Source organism: Heliangelus exortis, chromosome 21 (assembly GCF_036169615.1).
Source record: "Heliangelus exortis chromosome 21, bHelExo1.hap1, whole genome shotgun sequence".
NCBI classification, from domain to species: Eukaryota; Metazoa; Chordata; class Aves; order Apodiformes; family Trochilidae; genus Heliangelus; species Heliangelus exortis.
Window position 1 is genome coordinate 617,422 of NC_092442.1, and position 24,552 is coordinate 641,973.

Genomic DNA, 24,552 nt, shown 5'->3' on the forward strand with positions numbered 1-24,552 from the left:
TTCCCTTCAGTGACACAACCTAAGAGCAAAAATGGGTGTCAGGGGTAAGAGAGCAAAGACCTGGCACCCAGCACACACCAGACATCACCCACTGCAAGCGCAGATGTAACCTGGAGCTGCAGAGTAGGATGTGCTAGAAAATGTACAGAGGTGGCCTCAGTGGACTTGAGAGTGAGGAGGGAGAAATCCCCAGTGTGAACACCCCACTCCTCCCAGCCAAAGCCTCAAGAACTCCTGATGGTCCCCACATCCCCAGCTGCATCTGAGGGCACAGTCCAGGAGGGGGCTGTGTACCCCCTGTGACTGCAGTGTTACTGAGGTTGGTTTTGTAGTAACTGGATGTGTCCCCAAAAGGAGGAAAAGCACACAGCAGACCTGGGAGTGGAATCTGTTCCCTGCTGTGTCCCTTACCTGTGGCCACCTTGTCCCCATGTGCAGGAAGATGGGCTCTGTCTCCCCAAGGAAAGGACCCTCTGTGGCTCAGCACCTCTCAGGATCCATCGTTGCAGTCCCTGCCAAGGGCACAGAGCAGCTCCAGAGCTTCTCCTCTGCTGCTCAGCTCAGACACAGCTGCCAGAGGAAGGTGCTGGAGCAGCGCACAAGCTCTGCCCCTCGATGCAAACCCCTCCTGGCTCCTCTCACTGACCTGCCTGGCAGTTTTGCAGCTTTGGAGCTCAGCATCCCACGGGCTGGAGCAGGGAATGTTCAGCTCTCCACAGCAGTGCTGCTCAGCCACTGCCACAGGAGGGAGAACGTGAGGTTTAAATACAGAGTTTGTGCCTCTGCAGCAGCCTCACACATCCCACCAGCCCCACTCGTGCCCTGTTTCCTCTTCTTTTCCTCTTTGCCCCATGGTTTGTACAACTTGGACCCCATGGGACTGTACAACTCCCACGGGTCCCCTGCTGTTCACACCCTGTATCTCCCTGAGCAGTTGTGCCACAGGCACCTGCGTGGCTGAAGGAAAGGCACAGTGAGGTTCCTCCTGGCACCTCTCCATCCCGGGAACAGCTGGGGGAAAACAGGAAGGTGAGGACAGCATTGACACAAGGAGACAAAAGGGGTGGAACCCAGGTGTCCTGGGCTGTGGATTTGGATTAGCTCCAAATTTGGGCTCTTTGTGCCCAAGCTCCTGAAAACCTTCCTGGAGCAGAGGAGCACTGGGGCCTGACCAGAGGAAAGGTGACACTGGGGAGCAGCACACATCATACCACCCCAGAACAGGCTGGATGCTGCCCCAAGCACTCCCTGCACCCTGCAGGCCACACATCCCCCCCTCTGACCAAACTAAATTCTGCCTACAGCAGAGAATCACAGAATAATCTGGGTGGGAAGAGACCTCTCAAGGTCCCCCAGTCCAACCCCTGCAGCCAGCAGGGACACCCTCACCCAGATCAGGGTGCTCAGAGCCTCCTCGCCTTCAACATCTCCAGGCATGAGGCCTCAACCACTTCCCTGGGCAACATCTTCCAGTTTTCCACCACCCTCATGGTGGTCAGGACCTTGTTCCTAACATCCAACCTGAATCTGCTTTTCTCTCATTAAAGCCGTTGCCCCTCATCCCATCACTGGGAGCACCTGAGTGCAGTGGGGTGAGCACAGAGGACAAATCTCAAGTGCACAGCAACCCCGTGGGTCAGAACCTGAGTGGAATGGGTCTCCAGCAGGCAGGGGTGAAGTCCCCAAGGTCACCCTACCTGCTCCTACCCACTCCTGCTCACCCTTCCCAACATGGCCTCAGGGAAACAGATCCTCCCCTCCCCACCCTCTTCCTCAACCTGAAACACCAGCCTGTCCCCTGCCCTCCATTTTCCAGCAAACACAAGGAAATATTTATCACCCAAGCCCACCAAAAAGAAAGAGGAGTCATTTCATCACCAGTTTCTGGATGGATAATTTTTAATGTTCAAGATACACCACAGAGACCCTGAGGAAGAGGAACTGACCAAACCACCCACCCAAAGGCACACGGGAGGAACTCAGTTTTTATGCCTGGGTGCTTCACCCCCAGTTTCAGACACGAGCACCAGACATGGAGCAGAAGATCAGCCCAGGCAGCAGGGTGGCAGTCGTGGCTGTTTGGGTGACACAGCAGCCTCAGCCCCCCCTGACCCAGCACCAGCTCCTCTCCCTGCCTGGCTCAGGGCTCAGCACCACACACACACTGAAGAAAGATCAGCCCAGAGAACCCCTCGTGTTTGGCAGGGCTGCCTTAGGAACCTGCAACCATGGCAGCAGGAACAAGAGAGGTGCTGCCTGGTATCCATCACTTCTGTGGACATCCCAACCTTTTCCAGCCTGGGAGAGGACATTTCCTGCCAAACTCAGCCAAGGAAGCCACCTCTGGGCTTTCAAGTCACTTGGTTTACAGCATGGGAAAGCATCAGACTGTGACACAGAGCCACAGCTCTGGAGACTTTCCCTGCATAACCAGTGCTGCTGACCCCAGGCTCCTGCTCTCCACACACTGACTTCTCAGGACTGTGATGCTGTGCAGAGGGATGGACTGATAACCAGAGAGGTTCCAGGAAAGCTCTGCCTCTGGGATGAATTTTCACAGAAGTTTCTGGAGCCTGCAGGTGGCACAATGCCTTCCAGAAGAGGCAGAAAGGTCCCCTGCAAGGCATCTGCACCAGCAGACACTGCACTCCCTGCCAGGCTCCTGCCTCAGGCCCAGCTCAGTACCACAGAACTCCAGCTGAAAAACACAGGGATTTGCTTTTAACATCTTTGTGTTGGGAGAAAACATACCCAGGGTGGCTGCAGTGAGAGACACGGGCTTGGCTCCCACACCCACCACTGCCAGCCAAGCCCAGCAAACCCAGTGCAGTCAGAGAGATGAGGCCTTTGTCACACTCAGCACCAGGGAGCTTTGCTCACTCCGTGTGGTTCAGCACAGCAGAGGTGAAACCCTCACCCAAGGAGAGACAGAAGCTCTGAGACACAATCTTCAGCTCTTAAAACACTTCAATAGGCAAATACTCTTATGTGCAAACAATGCTTACATACACATACAACACAAATATCACCACTCCTGCTCAAAAGTGTCCCCCTCCAGCCACAAACGCCTGTGCAGGATGGTCTTGTGTGAAGTTCCTGGCAAGCCCTAGACAGGACAGGGTGTTCTGAACACAGAAATGCTTTGGGAGGCACCTCCAGCTGCATGCTGGCCAGGATACAAGCCACCACGGGCCCAGGTTTCATTCTTGCAGGCTGCTGAAACCAAGATTCCTGTCATCACCACACAGCCAGGAACAGCCTGAACAGGGACAGACAGGGCAGTGATGGGGCTTGGAGACTGACAGTCCCAAAACTCCCCAGAGATGTAGTAACAACAGGAGGGAGGGCACAAGGTGGCAGGTGCTGGATGAGCAGAAAGCCCCAGGGAGCTACACCTCGAGCACCCTCCAGGAACACAGACAGCACACAGCCACCACTGGCAGCCATTTCATCCCTGCTGCAGCTCTGAACAGGCAGGTGGCTCCCACCGAGGCCAAGCAGCTGTGTCACTGGAGGGGACACAGAACTGTCCACACAGCAGAGTCCATGAAGCACATTTATCTGCCAGGCAGTGTCTCTGCAGGTCACAGCAGGCACAGCACAGCCCGGTGAGCCCTGACCCTGCCAAGGTCACTCCTGGTGGCAGGGACACGGGGCAGCCTGCAGGTCACTGCTGTGGAGGACACATCCCAGCCACGTGCTGTGCCTGCCATTGCACTTTGTGTCTGAAGGTCACAGAGGGGACCAGGTGACAGAGCCTGCAGGGAGAGCTCTCTGCTCCTGCACCACCTCTGAAGGTCACCCTGGCAGAAGTGACAGTCCCAGCCTCAGGTGCAGAGCCCGTGCGTGGTGCCTGGCGGCCACGTGCCGTGTCTGAAGGTCACGGTGACAAGAGGGGAAACGTCCCAGGCTGAGGATCAGGCCCCTGCCAGCCACGCGGGTGCCGGGGACACCCCCCCGGCCGGCTGCCACATCCCCCGGTGGCACCATCCCGGCGCAGCCCCGGGGCTGGGGGGGGGGGTGCCGCGGTCGCTGCCCGGCCCCGCTGTCACTTGAGGCCGTACAGGATGGCGAAGCCCAGGAAAAAGAAGATCCCGACCGAGAAGTCGGAGAAGAGCCCGAGGCGGCCCTGGGCCGCTTCTTCCTCCCGGCGGAGCCGCAGCCGCGCCCGCCTTGCCCGCAGCTCCTGCTCCCGCTCCAGCTGCTCCCCGTAGTGCGCCCGGTAGAAGGTGTCGAAGTCGAAGGGCGGCGGGATGGGCCCGCGGCGGGCGGTGGCGGTGGCGCTGGGGGGCGGCGGAGCGGGGGCGGCCGGGCGGCCCGAGGGTCGGGGGGCTCCGCTCACCTCCTCGGGGCTCAGCAGCCCCCGGTCGTACTTGCGGCGCAGGACGGGGCTGCCCAGCACCCGGTAGGCCTCGCTGACGGCGGCGAAGCTGGCGGCGGCGGCGGCACTGCCGGGGTTGCGGTCGGGGTGGTAGCGGAAGGACTGCTCGTAGTACGCGGTCTTGATCTGCGCCGCCGTGGCCGTGGCCGGCACCCCCAGCACCTCGTACAGCCGCCGGAGGGGCCGCGGGACCCCCTCGGGACCCCCCTGCTCGCCGTGGGGCACCACCAGAGCGCGGCCGAGCCGGGGGTCCCTGGGCCCGGCGGGCAGGAGGCGCCGAAGGCGGCCGAGAGCTGCGGGATCCATGGGGGCTTCAGCGCCCGCCCGCCGCCATCCTGCGGACACCGGGCTGTGACGTCAGTGGGCGCGGAGCTGTGACGTCAATGGGCGCGGGGCTGTGACGTCAGGCGGCGGCATGGCGGGCAGCGGGAGGAGGCCGGAGCACCGCGGACCCCCCGAGCTGGTGAGCACCGGGAGGGAGGGAGGGAGAGGCGGGGGGTGCGGGGCCGGGATGCCCGGGGCATCACCCGCTCCCTCTCTGTCTCGTTGCAGTTCTACGATGAGGCCGAGGCGCGGAAATACACCCAGAGGTACGGGCGGGGCGGCGGTCTCGTTGTGGGGAACACGGCGGGGGTGGGGGGGATGCGACCTCCCCGTGGGGCAGCGGTTGAGGGTCCCGCAGTGTGGCCCTGGGGGAGGTGACCCCGCCCTATGCTGGGGGTCCCGTCCTGAGGCGAAGGTGACTCCGCCGTGCGGTGCCGGAGGGGTTGGGGGGTGCGGGGCCCCCGACCTGAGGTGGCGGGGGGTGAAATCTCCCCCATCCCCCTCGCCGTGTCCTTGCAGCTCCCGGGTGGTGCAGATCCAGTCGCAGATGTCGGAGCGCGCTGTGGAGCTGCTGGGACTGCCCGAGGACCGACCCTGCCTCCTCCTGGACGTGGGGTGAGCGGGGGCCGTGACACGGAACCTTCTGGGCCTTCAGCCGGCTCTGCCCCTGGGCTGGGAGCTGCGAGGGGTGTCCGGGCCCCCAGCAGCGGCCTCTCTCTGCTGGGGGCTGGAGAAGGGGAGTGGGCTGCTGGGGTCACCCTCAGAGCAGCTCTGTGAGCTCTGCACCTTCCCCACTTCCTCCCTTCAGCTGTGGCTCTGGGCTGAGTGGGGATTACATCTCTGAGGAGGGGCACTACTGGATTGGTATGGACATCAGCTCTGCCATGCTGGGTGAGCAGCACCCTCACCCCCTGTCCCCCCCTCAGACCCTGTCCCCCCCTCACCCCCTGCCCCCCCTCACCTTGCCTCAGAGGTGAAGCTCAGTGCTGGGAGCTGCTTGCCTGAGCTGAGCTGTGTTCTGCACAGACGTGGCCATTGAGAGGGAGGTGGAAGGAGACCTTCTCCTCGCAGATGTGGGTCAGGGTGTTCCCTTCAGAGCTGGCATGTTTGATGGCTGTATCAGGTGAGCTCTCTTGATGCCCCAGGTAACTGCCCTGGGTGGTCTGCCTGCTGTCAGGAGCAGATGAGTGTGGCTGTCCCTGTCCCCTGTGTCAGTCGCTGTCTTTGCTCCATGCAACTTGACTCCACCTCTCTGAGACAAACTGCTGAGATTCTGGACTGGTGATTGTTTCTGAAGCCCTGCTTGTCTTTTGTGTGCTGCTGAGCTGGGAAGGTTATTGAACTAAATAAAGGGAAAGCAGGGATATTGTCAGGAAGGTTGAGACCTTCTCTGAGGAGGAAATCAGAAAGTATATCTGTACCACTGCTCAGCTGCAAGGTCAGTTCCTGGATCAGAGGTTTGGTGGTTGGTTTGGGGATGAATTGCAGGGGGGGGAGGGAAGGGGCAGGAACACTTTTCTGCTGAGAAGATTCCTCAGAAAGGTGCTGGGAAGGAGCAGGGACTGCCCATTGCTGATCCAAACACTCTGTTTAGGATTGCTCCTTGGCAAAAGGTGCCTGGCCAATGCATGGCTCTGCACGTGGGTTATTTGATGACCTTCCTTAAAGGGATGCTTGGGGATTGGTTTGATTTTTAGTGCTTGAACAGACACTGAGCCTTTCCGGGCTTTGGCATTGTGGATCTCCAGAGGGGTTTGTGCAGCTGCAGGGCAGAAGGCAAAAAAGCTACATGGAAAAAATGGAATTGTTTCCCTCAAGCCTAGCCCATGGGCTGGGAGCAAGGTCAGAGGAGGTGAGGTGGGTGCTGCAGGGCTCTTGTTCCCCTCCTCAGCATCTCAGCTGTGCAGTGGCTCTGCAACGCGGACAAGAAGTCACACAGCCCCCCCCAGCGCCTCCTGAGGTTTTTCTCAACTCTTTACACTGCCTTGGTAAGTCTCCTGCTCTCCCCCTCAGGCCTCTGCCTGCTGACACCTCCTCACTGGTGCACTTTAGCTCCCTGTTTTTTAGGTATTTTCAGTAAATGCTGCTGGGGAGCAGGGGGCCCTGGGGAGCACCCTTCCTATCCCCATGCTGGTTTGTGGGGTGTCCCCTGCTTCTCTGAGCCCTGCTGGTACCCCCTCCCTGCCTCTGCTCTGTCCTTGCTGGCTCTGCAGCCTGAGCAGCTCTCCTGGGGGAGTGTTCAGGGAGCTTTTGGGGCTGTGGGGGTTAATGTCTGAGTGACTGGAGGGTACTGGGATGGGTTTGTGACTGACTTCATTTCCTGTAGGCCCGAGGATCCCGAGCTGTCCTGCAGCTGTACCCTGAGAACTCAGAACAGGTACAGGCAGTGGGGAAGAGGGACAGGGCTGGGGCTCTGAATGTCCTTTGTCTGTCTTTGTCCTTCCTGCCACCTGTAAAGCTCTTCAAGAGCCCTAAAAACCCTATAAGGAGGATGTGCTGTGCTATTTGTATTGCTTCTCAGATTCATAGAACCACAAAATCCCAGACTGGTTTGGGTTGGAAGGGACTGTAAAGCTCATCCGCTCCAAGCCCCATCCAACCTTCAACACTGCCAGGGATGGGGCAGCCACAGCTTCTCTGGGAAACCTGGGACAGGGGCTCAGCACCCTCACAACAAACAATTTCTTCCTAATCTCTCATCTCCATCTCCCCTCTTCCATCTTGAAACCATTCCCCCTCATCCTGTCACTACACACCTTTGTAAAAAGTCCCTCCCCAGGTTGTCTTGGGCTGAGCCTTAAAATCAAAGCAATTGTCAGGCCATGCTGTGAATCTGCTGCCTTGGATTTTCCCCTGTATGCCAGGGTTTGAAGAGCAGCCTCTTGTCCTCAGCACTGCACTGTAACTCCAGGGCTGCAAACCCCAGCCCCAGTATCCCTCTCCTAGAGAGTCTGCTGGGCCAATTAACCCAGGATGGACTGAGGAGAACCAAAAAAAAAAAAGGAAGCAAACTGGTGTCCAGATTGTCCTGAAGGACTGGCAGCCTGATGCAGAGTGTATCAGGAGCAGGAGTGGTCTGTCTTTGGCATGCACAGCTGTGGGTGAGCCCAAAGTCTCCTGGGCATTGCTGGTGGGTGACAACTAAATAATTTTGGCACATGCTTCTTTTTCCAGCTGGAGCTCATCACAGCCCAGGCCATGAGAGCTGGCTTCACGGGGGGGATGGTGGTAGATTACCCCAACAGTGCCAAAGCCAAGAAGTGAGTCCCTTGTCTTTGTGTGGGTGTTTGGGGTCAGGGTTGGGTGAGTTTTTTGGTGGTTTTTCTTTTTTTTTTTTCCCAAGCTGTTCTCTCTGCCATGATACAGTCCTGGCCAGAGGTTACAGCTTAGATCTGACTCTGTTGCAAACAGTCTCAGTCTTGCTCAGGGACTGGGAATGGAATGCTGAATCCCAACTTGGGGACTGGGAATGGAATGCTGAATCCCAGCTTCATGCTCCTTATTCTTTTCTTTCAGGTTCTTCCTGTGTCTCTTTGTTGGGGCCTCTGGTGTGTTACCAAAGGTGAGGAGCTCCACGAGGCAGCAGCTGCCTTGCTGGGTGATGTGGGTGAGGGAGAGTCACAGAGTGGGAGCCAGGCAGCTCTGCACCTGCAGGTGGGACTTCATTCCCACATTTACTGTCAGTCTCACCAAGCCCTGCTCTCCCTGAGATCTGGTTTCTTTGTCACAGTTTCTGGAAGAGCAGCTTGTTCCTGCTCCAGTCCTCCCCCTTCCAGAGCCCTGGGTTCCTTAATGTAGATGGCATGACTGTCTACTCCAGAGGAGAGTGAAACTTCCCAATTTTGATTTTCAGGGCCTTGGTACTGAGTGTGCTGATGCAGAAGAGATCCACCAAGCAAAGTTCACCAGTGAGAGGTTTGTGTATGGGGTGAGGCTCCAGGGGGTGGGGGGCCAAGGGCTGAGTTTTGCTGACTGAGGACTACAGCACAATGTGAGAAAGGACTGAAGGGAAGGGACTGGGAGGACTCTTGGCAATTCAGGACACAGGGAACACATCAGTTTGGTTTGGAGAGCTTGGCTGTGGTGTCCTGGGGCTGGAGCATTTATTTTGAGGGGTCCTTTCCCTCCAGCCTTGGGTCCCAGCACTGTTTGTAGGTCAGTGCTGAGGGGAGGGGGCAGCCTCACCGTGCTTCTGAGCTTGGGGCTGCTCTGCCTGGGGTTCCCTTTCTGCTGCTGTCAAATTCTTTGCTTAGTTCTGCTTAGCTGGGGCCTGAAGGGTTTCTCCTGCTGGCCAGGTCTCCTCCCATGGTAGTGGTGCAGGGGGAAGCCTCTCCTGCAGCCAATGGGAGAGACAGAACAAAAAACAGAGGAAAGTCGTCGTGGTTGTCCAGAGCTCCTGGTTGCCACGTTTTCCTGCCTCTTACATTGCTGTTCTCTGCTCACTTCAGTCCAGAGGGAACCTGGTCTTGGAGCACAACAGCAGAACAGGCAACCTGGGGAGCCTGAGGCTTTCTCTGCTTTGTTTGGAGCAGAGCAGACAAGGGGCAGGTGGTTGTGCCAGGACCCCAGAGTGCTGCTGCAGTGTCAGACAGGGCAGAGGGAGCCCTGGGCTGGAGCAGGAGGTGCTGGGGGGGTTTCTCACTGGTCCTGTGAGGCAGGAGATATGCTCAGATCCGGGTGGCAATCCTCCAGGGCAGAAAACTCTTGTCTCTGCTCCCCTGTTCCTCTCCAGCTGCTCTCTGCTTCCTCTGCAGGACACGGTTCAGACACATCAAGGGGAAGTCTGTGAAGAAAAGCCGGGACTGGATCCTTGAGAAGAAGGAGCGGAGACGACGTCAGGGCAAGTGAGTTCAGCTCTGCCCCTCTGCCCTTCTGCCACCCTTTCAAACTCCTGCCATGAGCCCCTTTCCCTGCCCCATCCAGGGTGACCCCCAGGTTGTGCTCTCTGCTTTTCTCCCCAGGGAAGTGCGAGCAGACACAAAATACACAGCTCGGAAACGCCGCCCTCGCTTCTGAATTGCTCTGGAGACTGCTGGGCTGGAACAGAGTGTGCTGGTCCCTCCAGCAAGCCTCCTGTGGATGGCATGGATGGGCACCCCAGGACTGGGACTTTTTGGGACAGGTCATTTTGGCTTTTTAAAGGTGTAAACGCTCCCAACTGGACAGCTTTCTGCTCTTTTTTTCTGGTGAAGGAGTGGCAGACAGCGCTCTGGCCACTTGGTGTCTGCAGTGCTATTGCTTATTTTCCTGAGAGTGTAGTGAGCCATGTGGAGCTCCAGGTGAGCCAGAACATTATATCCAGCTTCCTCACTAAACAGGCAATGAGTCCCAAATGTTGCTGGTCTCACAGAATAACACAATTATCAGAGTTGGAAGGGACCTCTAGAGATCATCTAGACCAACTCTCCCACTAAAGCAGGATCAGCTAGAGCATGTTACCCAGGACTTTGAATATCTTCAGGGAAGGAGACTCCACAGCTGTCCTGGGCAGCCTGTGCCAGTGCTGTCACCCTCATAGTAAAGAAGTTTTATGTTTAAATGGAACTTCCTGTGTTCCATCTTGTGCCCATTGCCCTTTGTCCTGTCACTAGGAACTACTCTGCAGAGTCTGGCTCCATCCTCCTTGCACCTCCCCTTTAGATATCACCTTTAGACATTTATAAGGTCTCCCCCCATCCTTCTCCTCTCCAGACTAAACAGTCCCAGCTCTCTCAGCCTTTCCTCACCAGAGAGATGCTCCAGTCCCCCAGTCATCTTTGTTGCCCTCCCCTGGACTCTCTCCAGTGGTTCCCTGTCTCTTGAACTGGGAAGCCCAGAACTGGATGCAGTATTCCAGCTGTGGCCTCACCAGGGAAGAGAAGAGGGGGAAAATTACCTCCCTCAACCTGGCCACACTTCTTTATGGATTCCTTTGGGCTTCCTGGCAGCAAGGGCACATTGCTTTCTTATGGCTAATTTACTGTCTGCCTGGACCCCCAGATCCTTCTCCAGCAGGTTCACCCTTAACCTGTATTGTTGCTTGGGGTTCTTCCTCCCCAGGGGCAGGACCCTACACTTGCTCTTTTTGAACCTCATCAGGTTCCTCTCTGCCCAGCTCTTCAAGCCTGTCCAGGCCATGCTGGATGCATGCACAGCCCTGTAGAATGTGAGCTCCCTTCCCAGCTTTGTGTCTTCAGTGAACTTGCTGAGGATACACAGTTCCCTCCTCCAGGTTGTTGATGAAGATGGGTGTTGCTGGCTCTGCCTCTGCAACTGCTCTCCTGGAAAGCCCCCAGGACAGCCCTTTACTGGCCTATTTTGCAGTGAATGTCCCCCAGTGAGGGTCTTCCTGCCCTGGAGCTGCTCTCCTGGGTGAGGTGTGTCCTTCCAGCTGAGGTTGGAATGGAACCAGTTCCCTGCCAGCTTGACCTCTGCCTGCAGGCAGGGAGTCCGGCAGGATGCAGTTGTGTGTCCCACAGGGGCAGAATTTATTCCTGTCACAATTGCTCTGGTTTTGCAGCAGGCCCACCCTGGGTGTTTAAGTGTTTCCAGGGTGCTGGGGTTGTCAGCAACCCAGCCCTTGCTCCCCATCACTCCCTTACCCTGAAACAGAGAGGTGCCAGGCAGAGCTTTACAGTTACAAATGTTTATTCTACATAAAAATTCCACAAAATGGGAAGCTGTTTTGCACCCAAAGCTTGGGGAGAGAAAGGGAGGCTAGCAGGGAGGGACAGGGTGAGGGAAAAAAGAGGCAACACAGAGTGTCATCCAGCCCAGTGAGACAGAGCAAGCCAGGGTCAAGATCCACATAGAAAACAAGGACACTTAGCTCACAGTACAGCAACAGTACAACTCCACAGGGGGCTCGGAAAGCCTTCAAGTACAGTAATTACAAAAACAAAAAAAAAAAAAAAGAAAAAAAAAACAAACAAAAAAAGAAACAAACCAACAAAACAAACCCCAAAACCAATCCCCGGTTCAAGTGCAAGCTGTGCGTGCCCCACACTGCTCGTGGAATACTGCATGGACACTCCCAGCACTGGGAGGGCAGGTGGCACTTGGAACAGAGGTGCTGGAACCCAAAGGACAAGAGGTCTGAGGTCGAGGGGGGGGGCTGGAAACAAAAAAAAGTGCACTGGCTCCCCAAAGCACAACCACACTGTTGGTGATTTGGTCTGTACATGCAACGACAGGTAGGTAAAAAGAAACTGAACGGGGCTTCCCGTAGTGCAGGGGTAATTATTGCACCAGAACACCCTCCCCTGGCAGCGAGGACAGTGTGACCTGCCTGTGGGGCAGCAGTGCCATCTGCTCCTCTGCCTCCCTCGCCTCGGAGCCGGGCACCAGCCCTGCCCGCAGGACACCAGCACGGGGCCGGCAGCGGCTGCGGCCCCCGCGGGCTCCTGCTGCCGGGGGTCTGGGCGATGGGGGTACCAACCAGCCAGGAGCAAATGCCAGAATCCCTGCTCTTGGCCTTGTGCCTCGATGGGGGCGGGCCACAGCCCTGATGTCATGTGAGCTTGTGCCAAAGAAGCTGCTGCTTGGAAGGATTGAAACAAATACGTGAAACCAACAAAAAAAGCCATCACCTTGTGCGAGCAGTGGGCACGGCTGCAGAGAGAGAGCCTGAGAGCAGCTGCTTTGCCTCTGCCCTGGGGCAGCGTTATTGCTTCCCGGAGGAGGGGACCCCGCGCTGGGCTGGCTCAGCAGAGCTGAGTGTGGGGACAGGAGCTGGAGGGGCAGGAGCAGCAGGTGCTGTGCCACCTCCAGATCCCTTCCCTGCACCTCGATAGATCCCTGACTGCTCCTGCTCCCGCTCCCACTCCTGCCCTGGAGCTCTGGTGCTGCTCTGTCCCTGCTGGGGGGTCCCGGTGCCCCCAGCCCTTTTGTGCACACAGCTGCAGTGCCAGAGCTCACATCAGTTGCTGCCTGCTGTGGCCTCCATGTGGAAGAGGGGGCTCTGACCTTGGACGTTCCCATGGCTGCACCTGGGCAGGCTTCAGCTGGGCAGGGGACCAGGTTGGACACACTTTCCAAGGGCAGCTGAACTATGGAATCGTGTTGGTTGGAAAAGCCCTTTCAGCTCATCAGGTCCAACCCTTCCCCCATCCCTGCCCAGGCCACCCCCACCCCATGTCCCTCATCCCCACATCTCCAGCCCTGCCCTGGGCAGCCTGGACCAGGCCCTGACAACCCTTTCAGAGGAATGTGAAGGCAAAGCCCTGCCCTCCAGACCGAGAAAAATGGAAAGTGGCAACACAGGGCCTCTCCCAGCAGGCTCAGCCCCCCCCAGCAGCTGCATCCATGTAGTGGGGTTGTTGGAGGGCAGAGGGCACCCAGGTGCTCCCATAGCACCCCATGAATGCAGGTGCCTCACTGGATGGCCCAGGGGATGAGCAGGCAGGGGGACACTGTCCCAGAAAGAGATGGCAGGGGCTGGTGGATGCCAAGAGGTGGCAAAGAGAAGGAAGGGGCAGGCAGGCACTGTCCTGCTCCAGAGCTGGTGGGATGGAGGAGAAGGAAGGCTGCTGCTCCTCCTTTGGAGATGCTGGATGCAACAAGGGACTGCTCCTGGGACCATGACAGGAGAAACCCCCCTGCCTGCAATCCCCAGTTGTGGATGCCTATGTGGAGAAGTGAGGCTGGAAGCCCTGCTCTCAGGAAAGCTCTGCCAGGGGCTGCACGGCCAGAGCCCAGGCCTGGGGTAACAGGAGCCAGGGCCACCAAGTGTCAGAGCTGGGAACAGAATGATGAGGCACTGGGACAGGGCAAGTGGCCAGGAAAACACACTGGCCCTAAAGTACCTGTGCCCTCCTGCCCTGCCAGGCCAGCACCAGGGTGCAGTACAGGTCCCAGGACAGCCTGTCCTTGTCCCCAAGCAACTGTGATAGCCCTGAGACAACTGTGATGTCTCCTCAACACATGCTGCTCCATCAGGCTCCCAATGCCAGCAGCAGCACATCCAGCCCCTGGCACCTGCACTGGGGTGAGGGAGGGACAGCCAGGATGCAGTGGCAGAGATGGAGTCCTACAGCCAGGAGGGAACCCCACAGCTGGGATAGAGTCCTACAGCCAGGAGGGAATCCCACAGTTGGAATGGAGTCCTATGGCCAGGAGGGAACCCCACAGTTGGGATGGAGCTCTACAGCCAGGAGGGAATCCCACAGTTGGGATGGAGTACTACAGCGAGGAGGGAACCCCACAGCTGGGATGGAGCCCTACAGACAGTCATGGCCATGGGGTGGGCAGCAACAAGGGGAGGCAGGGCCTGGCCAAGTGCACCCCTGGGGAAGGGCCCATTAGAGAAGCAGCCCAAGGAAAAGGTGTTTGCAAGCACACGCAGCTGACAGACATGAGAGCTCTGGCTGGAGGTGATGGGGGAGCAGGGGGAGGTTGGTTGGGCACTGTGCTCCTGGGGACCCCTAACACCCTTGGCTGGTTCCTCCTCATCCTCAGCCGTCACTACCAGACTGCCCAGCACAGGAGGAGCAGCAGCACCCGAGGGTACCTCTGTCCCCACCCGGTCCCAACCAGCCACCCGGGTGGCTGGATCAGTGATGAGAGCTCGGGTCCCCCCCGCCAGGGTTCCCCTCGCGCCCATCACCGTCCCCTGCCCCCCGCCCGTGCCCCGGGGCCGGCGCTCCCTCCACACAGACGCACCGCACACACAGCGTCACAAACAACCATGCATTAGAAACTGAAATGCTGCTGGGAGGCTCCGGGGCTGCGTGGTTCGCTCCAGCGCGGCTGCGGCCCCACGGCACGCGCGGCTCCGTCCATGGCACACAAACAGTCCCGTGGGGTGAGTCTAGCCGAAAATGCCACCAAAGGTGGAGGCAATGACGATACCGAGGATCACGCAGCAGATTATGATCATGATCTTCTTCTGCTCGGGTGGCCCAGCAGCAGCGGGAGAGAGAGAGGGGAGAGGGCAGTGTGAGTGCTGGGGACAGGGTGGCCTCGGGAGCTGTCATGGGGGCTGTCATCTGCCCTGCTCCTGCCTGCCTGTGGCAACCCCAGGGCAGGGATGGGCATCCCAGCTGCCCCCTCAGCCTGAACCGATGGCCACAGAGTCCCCAGGATGACACGGGATCAGGTGTGGGGCTGGGGCAGGTAGCTGGCACCTTCTCTCCTTTTGTTTGTGGCTCTCAGAGCAGGTCTGCTCCACGGGATCCACCCTGCCCCTTTCCCTCCCCACGGGGAGCTCTGCCACAGCTGGTGCCACATGCAGGACCTGACAGTGCCAGGTGCCTGTGAGGCTGCACTGTGATGCTGGTTCCTGGGGCAGGCAGGGGTGCAATCAGCAGTGCAGGCAGGGATGGACTCACCCGTCGGGCTTTGCTCTGGTACTTCACCGCCTTTTTGGTGTCGGACACAGCGCGCTCCACGTAGTCCACCGAGTGCTCGACATTGTACTCGATGCGGTCGATCATCTCACCCTGCAGAGTGGGGACAGAGCCCACGCGCCCGTGCACGCAGCGTCAGCTCCTTCCTGCCCTGCTGCTCCCCGGTGCGGTGTGGATGTCCCCCTGCCCTGCAGCCCTGTGCCGGAGAGAGAGGGACTGTCAGCTGCCTGCAGGCAGCGGGTGCCCTGGGGTGGGAGCTCCAGCCTGAGGATGCTGGGACCTCCGGGCACATCCCAGCAGGGAGGCAAGCAAGAGTGAGGGTCAAGTGGCCCGGCCCGGTGGCCACCTTGGCTGCTATCTCAAGTGACATCAAAACCACGAGGGGATCCACAAGGACACTGCTGCATGCTGCTGGGATCGGAGGCACGGCGGGGGAGCAAGGGCCACACCAGCAGCACCACATGGGATGCTCACAAACCACACACATGCAGGGACTGCTGTGACCCACACAAACGCTGCCCTGTGAGGCTGCACCGCAGGACCTGCGCAGGGTCCCCTGCCCCACTCTGCCCCCCGGCACCAGGGCTGGGCTGGGGATGTGGCCTGGGCTGAGCTCCCTGGCCTGTCCAGCTCCTTCATCCCTGTCCTGACTGCCCAGGGAAGCAGCTGGAGGCAGAGCCTGCCGGTTCCTGGGACCCACAGGGTTGGCAGGGGTGGGCAGCTGGAAGCCCAGTGCCCTCCTGCATGGCACTGAGGGGGAGTCCAGCAGGTCCAGGCCAGCTCATTTCCCAGCCTAAGGCTGCAGAGCACAGGGAGGATGAGCCTGACAAGCCCAGGGCTGCTCTGGTGTTACCCCGTGAGCACTGACCCCCACAACACTCCCTGCTGCTGCCCACCCTGCCTAAAGCTGCTGCTTCTCCCCCCCAACCCATGCCATGCCCTGGGTGCCAACCCAGACCCCTCTGCTCCTGGTGCCTCTCACCCCATGGGGCAATGCAGGTGGGACAGGGACCTGCGAATCCCCCCTCCATCCCCCAGACAGGCAGGACGGGCCACCAAGGCCACCATGCCACGGCCACCCTGGGTCAGGCCCTAGCGCCATGCAGGAGCCGCAGCCATGCAGAGCGGAGCATGCAGCACCGGGGGGCTCGGGGGGGCTTTACCTGCCACTGATGTCTCCTCGGGCCGTGGCAGCATGGCGGGCAAGAAGGGGGGTGAGCAGAGAGCCAAGCGTGTGCCCGGCTGAAGGGCCAGGTGACACGGGGCTGGTGGCGTAGCCAGGGGTGGCCTGGCAGAACCACCGAGGCTGGTGGCATCCCCAAGCTCACCTGGCAGGGCCCGGTGCTCCAGGGAACATGGAGGAACCTCTGCCTGCACAGCAGACACCCACTGCACCCCTCCAGAGCTCACCACTGAGCCCAGGCACACAGCAGTCCCCAGTGCTGGGGCACAGGATGTGTGGCTCTGGCTCCAAGGAGCCCAGTTCAGCCCCCGTGGGAGCCACGCTGGTCCCAGATGCAGTGTTTCACTGTAGTGAAATGAGGCAACCAGGTGGCACTAATTGCGAGGTAGTGGGCATGACCTTGTGTTAAGCCCACCTGTGCCTGATTAGGGCAGGCCCCTACTGCGCATGAGCAGGATTAGGGGGCCAATAAAGCTCACACCTGGGGAAGCCAGAGGGGAGGCCACTTCTGGAGCAGTAGCACCGATTCAGGCTGGTCAGCCCTGAGAGCAATAGACTCAGAGCACTATTCGTGAGTTTCTCCTGGAACACCTGGTTGCCTCATTTCACTACATTTCACCTCCCCAGGGAGGGGACCACTGGCAGCCCCATCACCCTCCAACCTCCCAGGTGAGCTCCCCCCAGGCTGCAGTGTCTCCATACCTGGCTCTCCACCAGCATGGCCATGTCCATGAACATGTCGTGCAGCTCCCGGATGCTGTTCTCCAGTTTGATGATCTCACTGTGCCGGGTCTCAATCTCATTCAGTGCCTGCTTGGTGATATTCGAATCCATAATGATCTGCAAGAAGACAAGAACCATGCTCAGCCCCTCCAGTCCTGGGATTATGGGCACCAAAAGAAGGAAGAGCAGGAGCCCCAGAGTCCCTTCAGCCCACCACTTTGCAGAAAACCCCAACCCATCCCGGCTCCAGGATGCAGCCCCTGCTCAGGGCAGCACCCTCAGGCCAAACCTGAGCACCCAGCTCCCACCTCCTGCCTGGGCTGCTGTCACCAGTCCTGTACCAGGGCCACTGTGGCATCATGTCCACCAGCCAGCCCTGGGTGAGGGTCCTGGCTCAGCTGTAGCTGTGCTGGTGCTTACCCCAGAGGAGAAGATGGCAGGGTTGCCGCTCTCCAGCATGTCCTCCAGTTCCTCACTGGTTGTAGTCCTGCCAGCTGCAAGTGACACAACATGGGTCAGCCATGAGCCCCCTGTCCCTGCCCCACCACAGGGCTCTGCTTGCTCCAGGGCATTTCCCCAGAGTGGAGCAGAACAAAGCTTCCAGAGCACAGCAGTCCGGAGTCAGGGCTGCAGCTCAGCTATGGGCTGGGTGGCCCAGGACTGACCTGACAGCTCCTGGACAGGAGGCAGAGGTAGAAGTCAAGTGTGTCTAGACAACAAAGTCCTGCTGGTGGCCACCCCAGGGTTCCCCTTGTGCCCATCACCATCCCCTGTGCCCACTCAAGTGGCCCAGAAGCAGCAGGGAAAGGATGAATGTTGGGGACAGGCTGGCCCCAAGAGCTGGGGGCTGCCATCTGCCCTGCTCTTGTTTGCCCGTGGCAGCCCCGGGGCAGGGATGAGCATCCCAGCTCCAGGAAGGCTCCACAGCCCATTTCCAGCCACTGCTGCATGTTTTGGGATGACAGAGCATCACTGCCTAGGAGGGTCACCCATGACACCCCCTTGCCAGCCCTTCCTGCCTGCGGGCTCCCTGCTGTCAGCTGGAGCTGCCCTGGTTCCAGGAAGGAAGAACAAGGGCTCAGAAAGTACAATTTGCAAACCCCTCTATTTGTGCTCTGAGCTGTCACTGGCACAGTGACAGTGACACAAGGGACATTGCCAGGTGGGTTACCTTGCTACCTTGCTCTGCCCAATCCAACCCCTGGGATCAGCTCCAGGAGACAGCGCATCTCTGGCAGGCAGAGGTGGGATGGGATGCAGGACACACATTCTTATCCCAGCTCTCACCTCCTCCTCGCTGGTCTGTTCCTGCCACAGAGCACTGGGCCAGTGGTAAAGGGAAGGATGAGAGACCAAAGACATCACAAGGATTAACACCCATCCTGCCAGGGCAGGCTTGGCTGGAGGCCACAGCTGGTCAGGAAGAGCTGGATTTAATGCCAAGCCAAAGCACAGGGCGCAGAGGCTGCATCTCACCCAGAGATTGCCAGAGCTGCAACACTGACCTGCAGGACCCCAGAGGGCTTTCCAGGGAGTCCACTGCCTTCTGGCTAGTTTTTCTGGTTTGGAAAGGCTTTCATTAGCTCCTCAAGAGCAGTAAAAGCAGATGAAAGTGTGCTAGATGACTGCTGATCTGGTGCCCACATCACTACAGAGCTACAGCACAGCCAGAAATGGCACTGAAAGGACTGAGTCAAAGCAAGGTGCTCACCAAGTGGGGAGAGCCTGGTGGAAATGTCTTGTCTTGAAACTTGGTAAAACATCGGAAAAACATGAGAACTGGACCACTGGCTCCCCACAGAGCTACAGAGTACATCTGCCTCTTATTGCCATCTCTAGGAATTAAAATTTCCTGCGGAGAGGACTTTGCCAAGCAGCACAGCAGCACAGAGCAACTCTGAGAGCAAGGGAGAAGCAAACTCAGCCCTGAGCTGGCCAGGAGAGAGCTGGTGCACAGGTCCTGGTGCAGAAGGGCTGTCAGAAGCTCTGGGATATGCCACCAACCAGACTTCCCACCTCAAGGCCACTGCACAGTCCTTGGCCCTGCAATGCCCAGCTGGATGGAGCTGGATAATCATCCCCATGGAGCAGCTCCCAGGGAACGGGGCAGCAGCAGCTCTGTCAGGGTGAGCAGGACCCTGGGGAAGCTCCCAGAGAAGCCTCAGGGGCCACAGCTCACACCCATCACCCAGCTGACGTCAAAGGACACTTTGCCTGATCCTGTGTGCCAGACACTCTATAAATAGGGAGGATTTCAGGCACCTCAGGGCTGCAGAAGCCAAACACGCCAGAGCTGAGTTCTCTAACGGCTCCGTTGTGCTCCTCCAGCTGACAGCATCCCCCTCCCAGCAGCAAGGGCACCCACAGAGGGCTCTGGGAAACACTGAGGACAAGGACCTTCCTAAGGATGGGAACCTCTGTCTGGATCTGGTTTCCAGCCTCTCATGAGATACAAATCCCACTTGGCAGTCCCCAGCTCGGACAGGTCTGGCACTGCCTGCAGCACCCTTGTGATGAGCATGTCACAAAGTGCCACCCTCACCCCTGTCCCTCAGGACCCCATCTGCTCAGAGTAAGGCTGCAGGGCCTGACTTCCAGCACTGCACAGGCATTTCCACCCAATTTTTAGCTCGGAGAAATCCCATGCTCACTCCTGAAATCAAAGTACCTCAATAAGCCCTTCCCAGCATCAGGGGCTATGGGGCTACCTGGAGCAGCCCCCAGCCTCTCCTGGCTCATGGGCAGCTGGGGATACATCCACATCTTGCCTTTCCCTGGCCTCACCCAGCGGGGCAGGAGCTGATTCTAACTGTGCATTTGGAGATGACAGATGCTTTATTTTTGGTACCTCTGTCTCATATACAACAAAACTGCTCAGGAAAACAGTGACAGTGTCTGCAGAGTCCCTCCATGGCTCCAAAGCTGCAAACCCACCACAGAAAGCTCCTCCAAGCCTCAAATCCACCTTCCCTGGGAGCAAAAGCTAATTAGATTGAAGATGTCATTCTGCCTAATGGACAGAACAGAGAGGACAAAATGGAAGGAGAGGTTCCTCCCACCTCAGGCTGCACTGAGGGACATGGCAGGGGAGAGCAGCTCCCAGCAGCAGACCTGGGGACACTGCTGGGGACAGCCACTGAGCATCTGTCCTGCCATCAGCAACCCCAGGACATGGTGCCCCCTGAGACTCCTCCGTGGCATCTGCTGCATCCGTGTGTTTGGGAGCAGAGTGAGTGAGGAGGGGTGAAGGCAATGGTTGAAGTTGGGGCAGAAGCAGTGGGAGGGGACACCCACTTCATCACCTCAGACTGGTGATGGTGACAGCGAGGGTCCAGCCTCTGGCACTCACAGACTCAGCAGTGCCCCCCCAAAGAGAAGGCTGTGGGGAGCCGCAGGGGATGGCAGTGCCTCTACATCACTATTTCTTCTGCCACTGTCCCACCTCCAGAGCACGAAGCAGAAGTGGTTTGCATAGAGAAGCTCCCTGGGTGCTGGAGAGCATCCCCAGAACAGCTGAGAAGTCCCTGCTCTCTCAGTTTCAACACCCAAGTGATTTACTGATTTTGCTGTCAGAGCTCCAGGCACTTTCTATCTTTGGAGCTGAAAAAATGAGAGCTGAGGATTTCACACAGCTCTGTGCAGTCACCACACCCCAGCTGAGCTCAGTTGAGAAAAGCCTCTTCAGGAGCCCCTGGAGAAGGAAACCTGAAGGTGCTGGCTGGGAACCCCCAGGATGAGCAGAGCCCTCTGCCCAGGAAGCCCTCCTGCTGAAACCTCAGCGAGCTGGTTGCTTATCAAAAGCAAGAGCCAGAAGAGATTTTTCCACTGTCCTAGCAGAGGAACACAGCTTTTGCTAAGGACTGTGCATAGGGCTGTGTACACAGACCTCATCCTCCATCTGCACCTGCTCCACACCTCCAGCCCAAAGGGGAAGTGGGTTTCTCAATGTCACTGTCACTGTCACTGCCTGGGACACCTTCTCTGCACCCAAACTCCACTCCACGGTGGGTCCTGAGCAGCCTTTTCCTTGGGCCCAACCAAGGCCCTGTCAGGCACAGACAGCATGGCAGGATGGACAGAGAAAAGACAAATATATTGAATATATCTGCGTGATTCAAGCAGAGCAGCAGCAGTCCTTCCATAATTTGGAAGCAGAAAAACAAGAGGGAGGTTTCAGGTCCGCAGGCAACTAAGGTCCTGGCTAAGTCCTTCCCAATCTCCTTTCTTTGAAGGGACACAAAGGGATCCTTTAAATTCCTGTTTACACTGCAAGCCAGCCCTGTGGTGGGGTGTCACCTACAGAAGGGTGTCAGCTGAGAACAAGTCAGTCAGCTGGAGCATCAACATCACCCTGCCTTCCAGTAAACCTCCAGCTCTTGTGGAGCCTCATGTCAGCCATCCCTTCCATTCAGCCAGTCTGACACATTTCTATTATTATTATCATACATCATAAAGACTGATTTTTAACAGAGGAAAGGCTCCCACAGCCAAGTCTCCTTCTAGTCTTCCACAAAACTCCTGGACCCCACCAGCACTCGGATTTCCAGGCATCTGCAGCTCCTGAAGGACATTCCCATGGTGCAAAGACCTCCTATCTTATTATTCATGCTGAGGGAAGAAAACCACCCAATTGTTTGACAAAAAACCCTGGTCTATGCTTCAGACTCTTTCATTTTGAGCACAGAAGCCCATGACATCTCTCTGACAAGAAGATTCTTTGCAAAAACCTGTTTTAATCTCTTCATGCCCTGACTTCTTCCTTGCTTGCTTATTTACCTAATCCCAGTGGGAGAGGACCACGTTTCCCTAAACCTAACCCTTTATCCCTGACTGCCCAGGAGAATCACCAGGTGAGCAGGTTTTGTGGACAGCCAGGACCCAACTTCTCCCAAGCAGTGGGCTCCGGGTGACACTCAGGTATCTGGGTGACACCCAGGTAGTTCCATGCTGCTGACAGGCCCAGAGGTGTAACCTGGGGCTCACCTTTAGCCAGAAGATCCCACTACTGCTGCTTAGAAGCTGCCAGGGTTGGCAGGGAGATGCTTAGGGCAGGCACTGAGGCTCATGCTCCTCCTGCAGCATGGGGAACTTCAGGGAGTGGCGAGTGCCCCCACCCCAAGAGCTCATTTCTCTGGTTTCATACCTGGTTCAGTTCACCCATGATGAAAAGCACCCAGAGGAAAGGCCACACCTTGGTCAGGAATTCCTGATGGCTTCTGTGAATTGGTGCCTCTGCCCACGGCAGCAGGTGGGAACCAGATGATTTCAGAGGTCCCTTCCAACCCCCCCCACTCTGGGATTCTGTGCAATTCCTCTCCCTGAGCTCTCTACACAATATTTAAGAAAATCTGAGGGGAGTTTTTGTGCTTTGCTGGATACAGCTGGACACTGAAATGCAAAGTGCCACCACGTGTCTGTCTCCCAGCAGGAGCTGCACCCATGGGTGCACACACAGCCCCTCGTGCACCCCCGGGTCTTCATGGGGGAGCTGTGCACAGCTGGTGCAGGATGTGGCTCCCTGTCATAGTTTGAGTGGAGGAACTAAAGAAAAGGGTCTCAGGAGCCCGAGGGACGTGAGAGGGGCAAAACACAGAGGGGTCAATATTCCCTCCCATACTCTGTAAGCTCAGGCAGACCATCAGCCCCTCCTCTTTCTCCCACTCTGTGCTTGGCTGCTGTTCCCCTGACCTCCACATCCATCAGGTGCTGAGCACTGGAGCACTGGAGCCCTGGAGCCCTGGAGCCCCCTCCTGAGCCCTGCTGCAGGGGCCCTCAGGCACCCATCCCTGCCATGGGTATGGAATTGAATATTGATCCCTTTTCCCATCTGTTCCTTCCCTTCTCCTCTTCTAGTAAACCCATTCCAGTTTTAATTTCCAAGTCTCTCAGCCCTATTCCCCTTATTTTATCTTCCCTTGGGAGGGCAAAGGGGGGGGGAAAATCCTTTGTTTTTTGGTCGTCCCAAGCTGCTGAGGTGTGAGAGTGCCCAGCAGAGCCCCCGGGGGTCACTCACTGATCTCCAGCTGCCTCTGGATCCTGCCCTTGCAGCGCTCCCGGTAGTCGGTCTGCGTGGCGTTGTACTCGGACATCACCTCCACGAACTTGCGGGACAGAGTCGAGTGCTGCAGAGGGGAGAGGGGGAAAAAGAGCCAGGGTGAAGGACCTGCAGGGTGCAGCCCTTGCACCTCTGACAGACCCAAAATGCATCTCCAGCCCCACGGAAACTGGGTCACACTCTGACCGCTGTGACCAAGTGCAGGTGGCACCCAGTGATGCGGCCCCAGGGGGTGGATCAGGAGCACCCCGAGCCCAACACCAGCAAGATGGATATGGAGATAGGGGGCACATTAAAGGAGAGGAGGCAATGGAAAGAGGATAGGAAAAGACACTGGGAAAGATTTGGAGAGGCTGACATGATGCAGAAACTCTCAGTGAGTGTTCCCCTGGGAGAGCTGAAGCCAAGGGCAATGCCCTGCTGAGCTGGAGCAGCTCTCAAAGTCTCCAAATGGGTGCCAGGCAGCATCTCTGAAGGCTCAGCCCCACCTGCTGCTCCAGGAGATGGCACTGGAGACAGCTGGAAGATACACTGGCATTTGCTTTGCATCTATTCTAAGCAAGCAGCAGCTCAGTATTTATGGCAGAGCCTCATATTTGGTTCATTTTATTCAGTCTCTGCTGGGAAACCTCACATGAAAGCCCTCGGGAGCTGCAGCTGGCAGCCCCTGCTCCAGAGGTGCCAGGTCCAAAGCAAGGTCAACACATCCATCTCCTGAGCATGGTGGCTTGAAACCCAGCCAAGATGTGATGTGCCACCCGAACAACTCTTCTTCTGCCTTCTTAAAGTTGTTTTCCTAAAATCCAGTTTATTCCCCCACAGCTGCAAAATATCAACATATGCTGATCTGCAGCCAAATATAGCCTGGGTGCTGAATGACACCCCTTCCTGCTAAGCTGTGTGCCACACTGGACCTCTTTTTACTTAAATTATTTAACTTAGTGTTTATTTTGTCAGATTTTTATGTTATGTTCCCACAGGCATCCCACGTGTCTACAAAATGCATTTAATTTTTGAAGGAACACGCAGTTCCGTGCAAAATGGGCTGGAAAAAGTATTTTAAATGGCTTTCAGTCATTAAGTGAAACTACCTGAATAAATATAAAGCACATCAAAACATACCTTGAATTTGAAAGAGTCTCATCAACCCCAAAAAATTGACTGAAGGTAGGAACTGGGGTTGCTTCACCTGGGGCCAGCAACTCTTCAAACATAAGGGAAGCAGCTCAGGTTGCTGCAGCATCAACCTGGATTGCCAAGAGCTCTGGGTATACACAGGAGGCTGGGACAGACCCAGAAAGCACAAAGCAAATGCTGGAACCTGGGACCTTGGCCTTCAATGTTTTTAATGAAGAGAAAAACATTTCTGAAGTGCCCAGCCTGGGGGGATGCCAGCCTGGGGGATGCCAGCCTTCCTCCTTAGCCCATTGGGGTCACAGGGGAGCAGGAATCCCACCCTGACTCCAGCTGGGTTTGTTTCAGTCTTTGACCTGGTCCAAGTTATTTCCACTGCAGTGGTAGGATAAATCAGTCCCAAAGGCAACCAGAGGAAAAGCTCTTC

General features: G+C 57.4%; 3 protein-coding genes across 5 annotated transcripts in view; 1 reads left to right on the forward strand and 2 right to left on the reverse strand.

Moving 5' to 3' along the window:
• Positions 1 to 1,869: 1,869 nt before the first annotated feature.
• On the reverse strand, positions 1,870 to 4,752 carry DNAJC30 (DnaJ heat shock protein family (Hsp40) member C30). Its single transcript, XM_071765665.1, has one exon. It carries the CDS (start codon positions 4,685 to 4,687, stop codon positions 4,049 to 4,051), a length of 639 nt encoding a protein of 212 aa, XP_071621766.1. The 5' UTR covers positions 4,688 to 4,752; the 3' UTR covers positions 1,870 to 4,048.
• BUD23 (BUD23 rRNA methyltransferase and ribosome maturation factor) lies at positions 4,704 to 9,868 on the forward strand. 2 transcript variants are annotated; one of them, XM_071765662.1, is made up of 12 exons: positions 4,704 to 4,844; positions 4,934 to 4,971; positions 5,225 to 5,320; positions 5,514 to 5,596; positions 5,732 to 5,828; positions 6,597 to 6,693; positions 7,032 to 7,082; positions 7,880 to 7,965; positions 8,222 to 8,267; positions 8,559 to 8,620; positions 9,460 to 9,549; positions 9,667 to 9,868. In XM_071765662.1, exons 1-12 carry the CDS (start codon positions 4,797 to 4,799, stop codon positions 9,719 to 9,721), a joined length of 849 nt encoding a protein of 282 aa, XP_071621763.1. In that variant the 5' UTR covers positions 4,704 to 4,796; the 3' UTR covers positions 9,722 to 9,868. The 2 variants fall into 2 exon arrangements, with proteins under 2 accessions (XP_071621763.1, XP_071621764.1); XM_071765663.1 differs by lacking the exon at positions 4,934 to 4,971 and having other exon boundaries at positions 4,763 to 4,844.
• Positions 9,869 to 11,314: 1,446 nt separating this feature from the next.
• The window catches only part of STX1A (syntaxin 1A), a 70,000-nt gene continuing 56,762 nt past the window's right edge, over positions 11,315 to 24,552 (reverse strand). Inside the window, exons 6-10 of one of the 2 annotated variants that reach the window (XR_011730199.1) lie at positions 22,950 to 23,058; positions 17,357 to 17,430; positions 16,916 to 17,053; positions 15,013 to 15,226; positions 11,315 to 14,570 (exon numbers count right to left, since the gene is read on the reverse strand). Coding sequence is in view for 1 of the 2 variants with exons in the window: in XM_071765664.1 (XP_071621765.1) it covers positions 14,493 to 14,570; positions 15,013 to 15,123; positions 16,916 to 17,053; positions 17,357 to 17,430; positions 22,950 to 23,058 (510 nt within the window). In the remaining variant the exon portion in view is untranslated. The remainder of the gene's footprint in view (positions 14,571 to 15,012; positions 15,227 to 16,915; positions 17,054 to 17,356; positions 17,431 to 22,949; positions 23,059 to 24,552) is intronic. The other variant, XM_071765664.1, reaches the window with a different exon arrangement.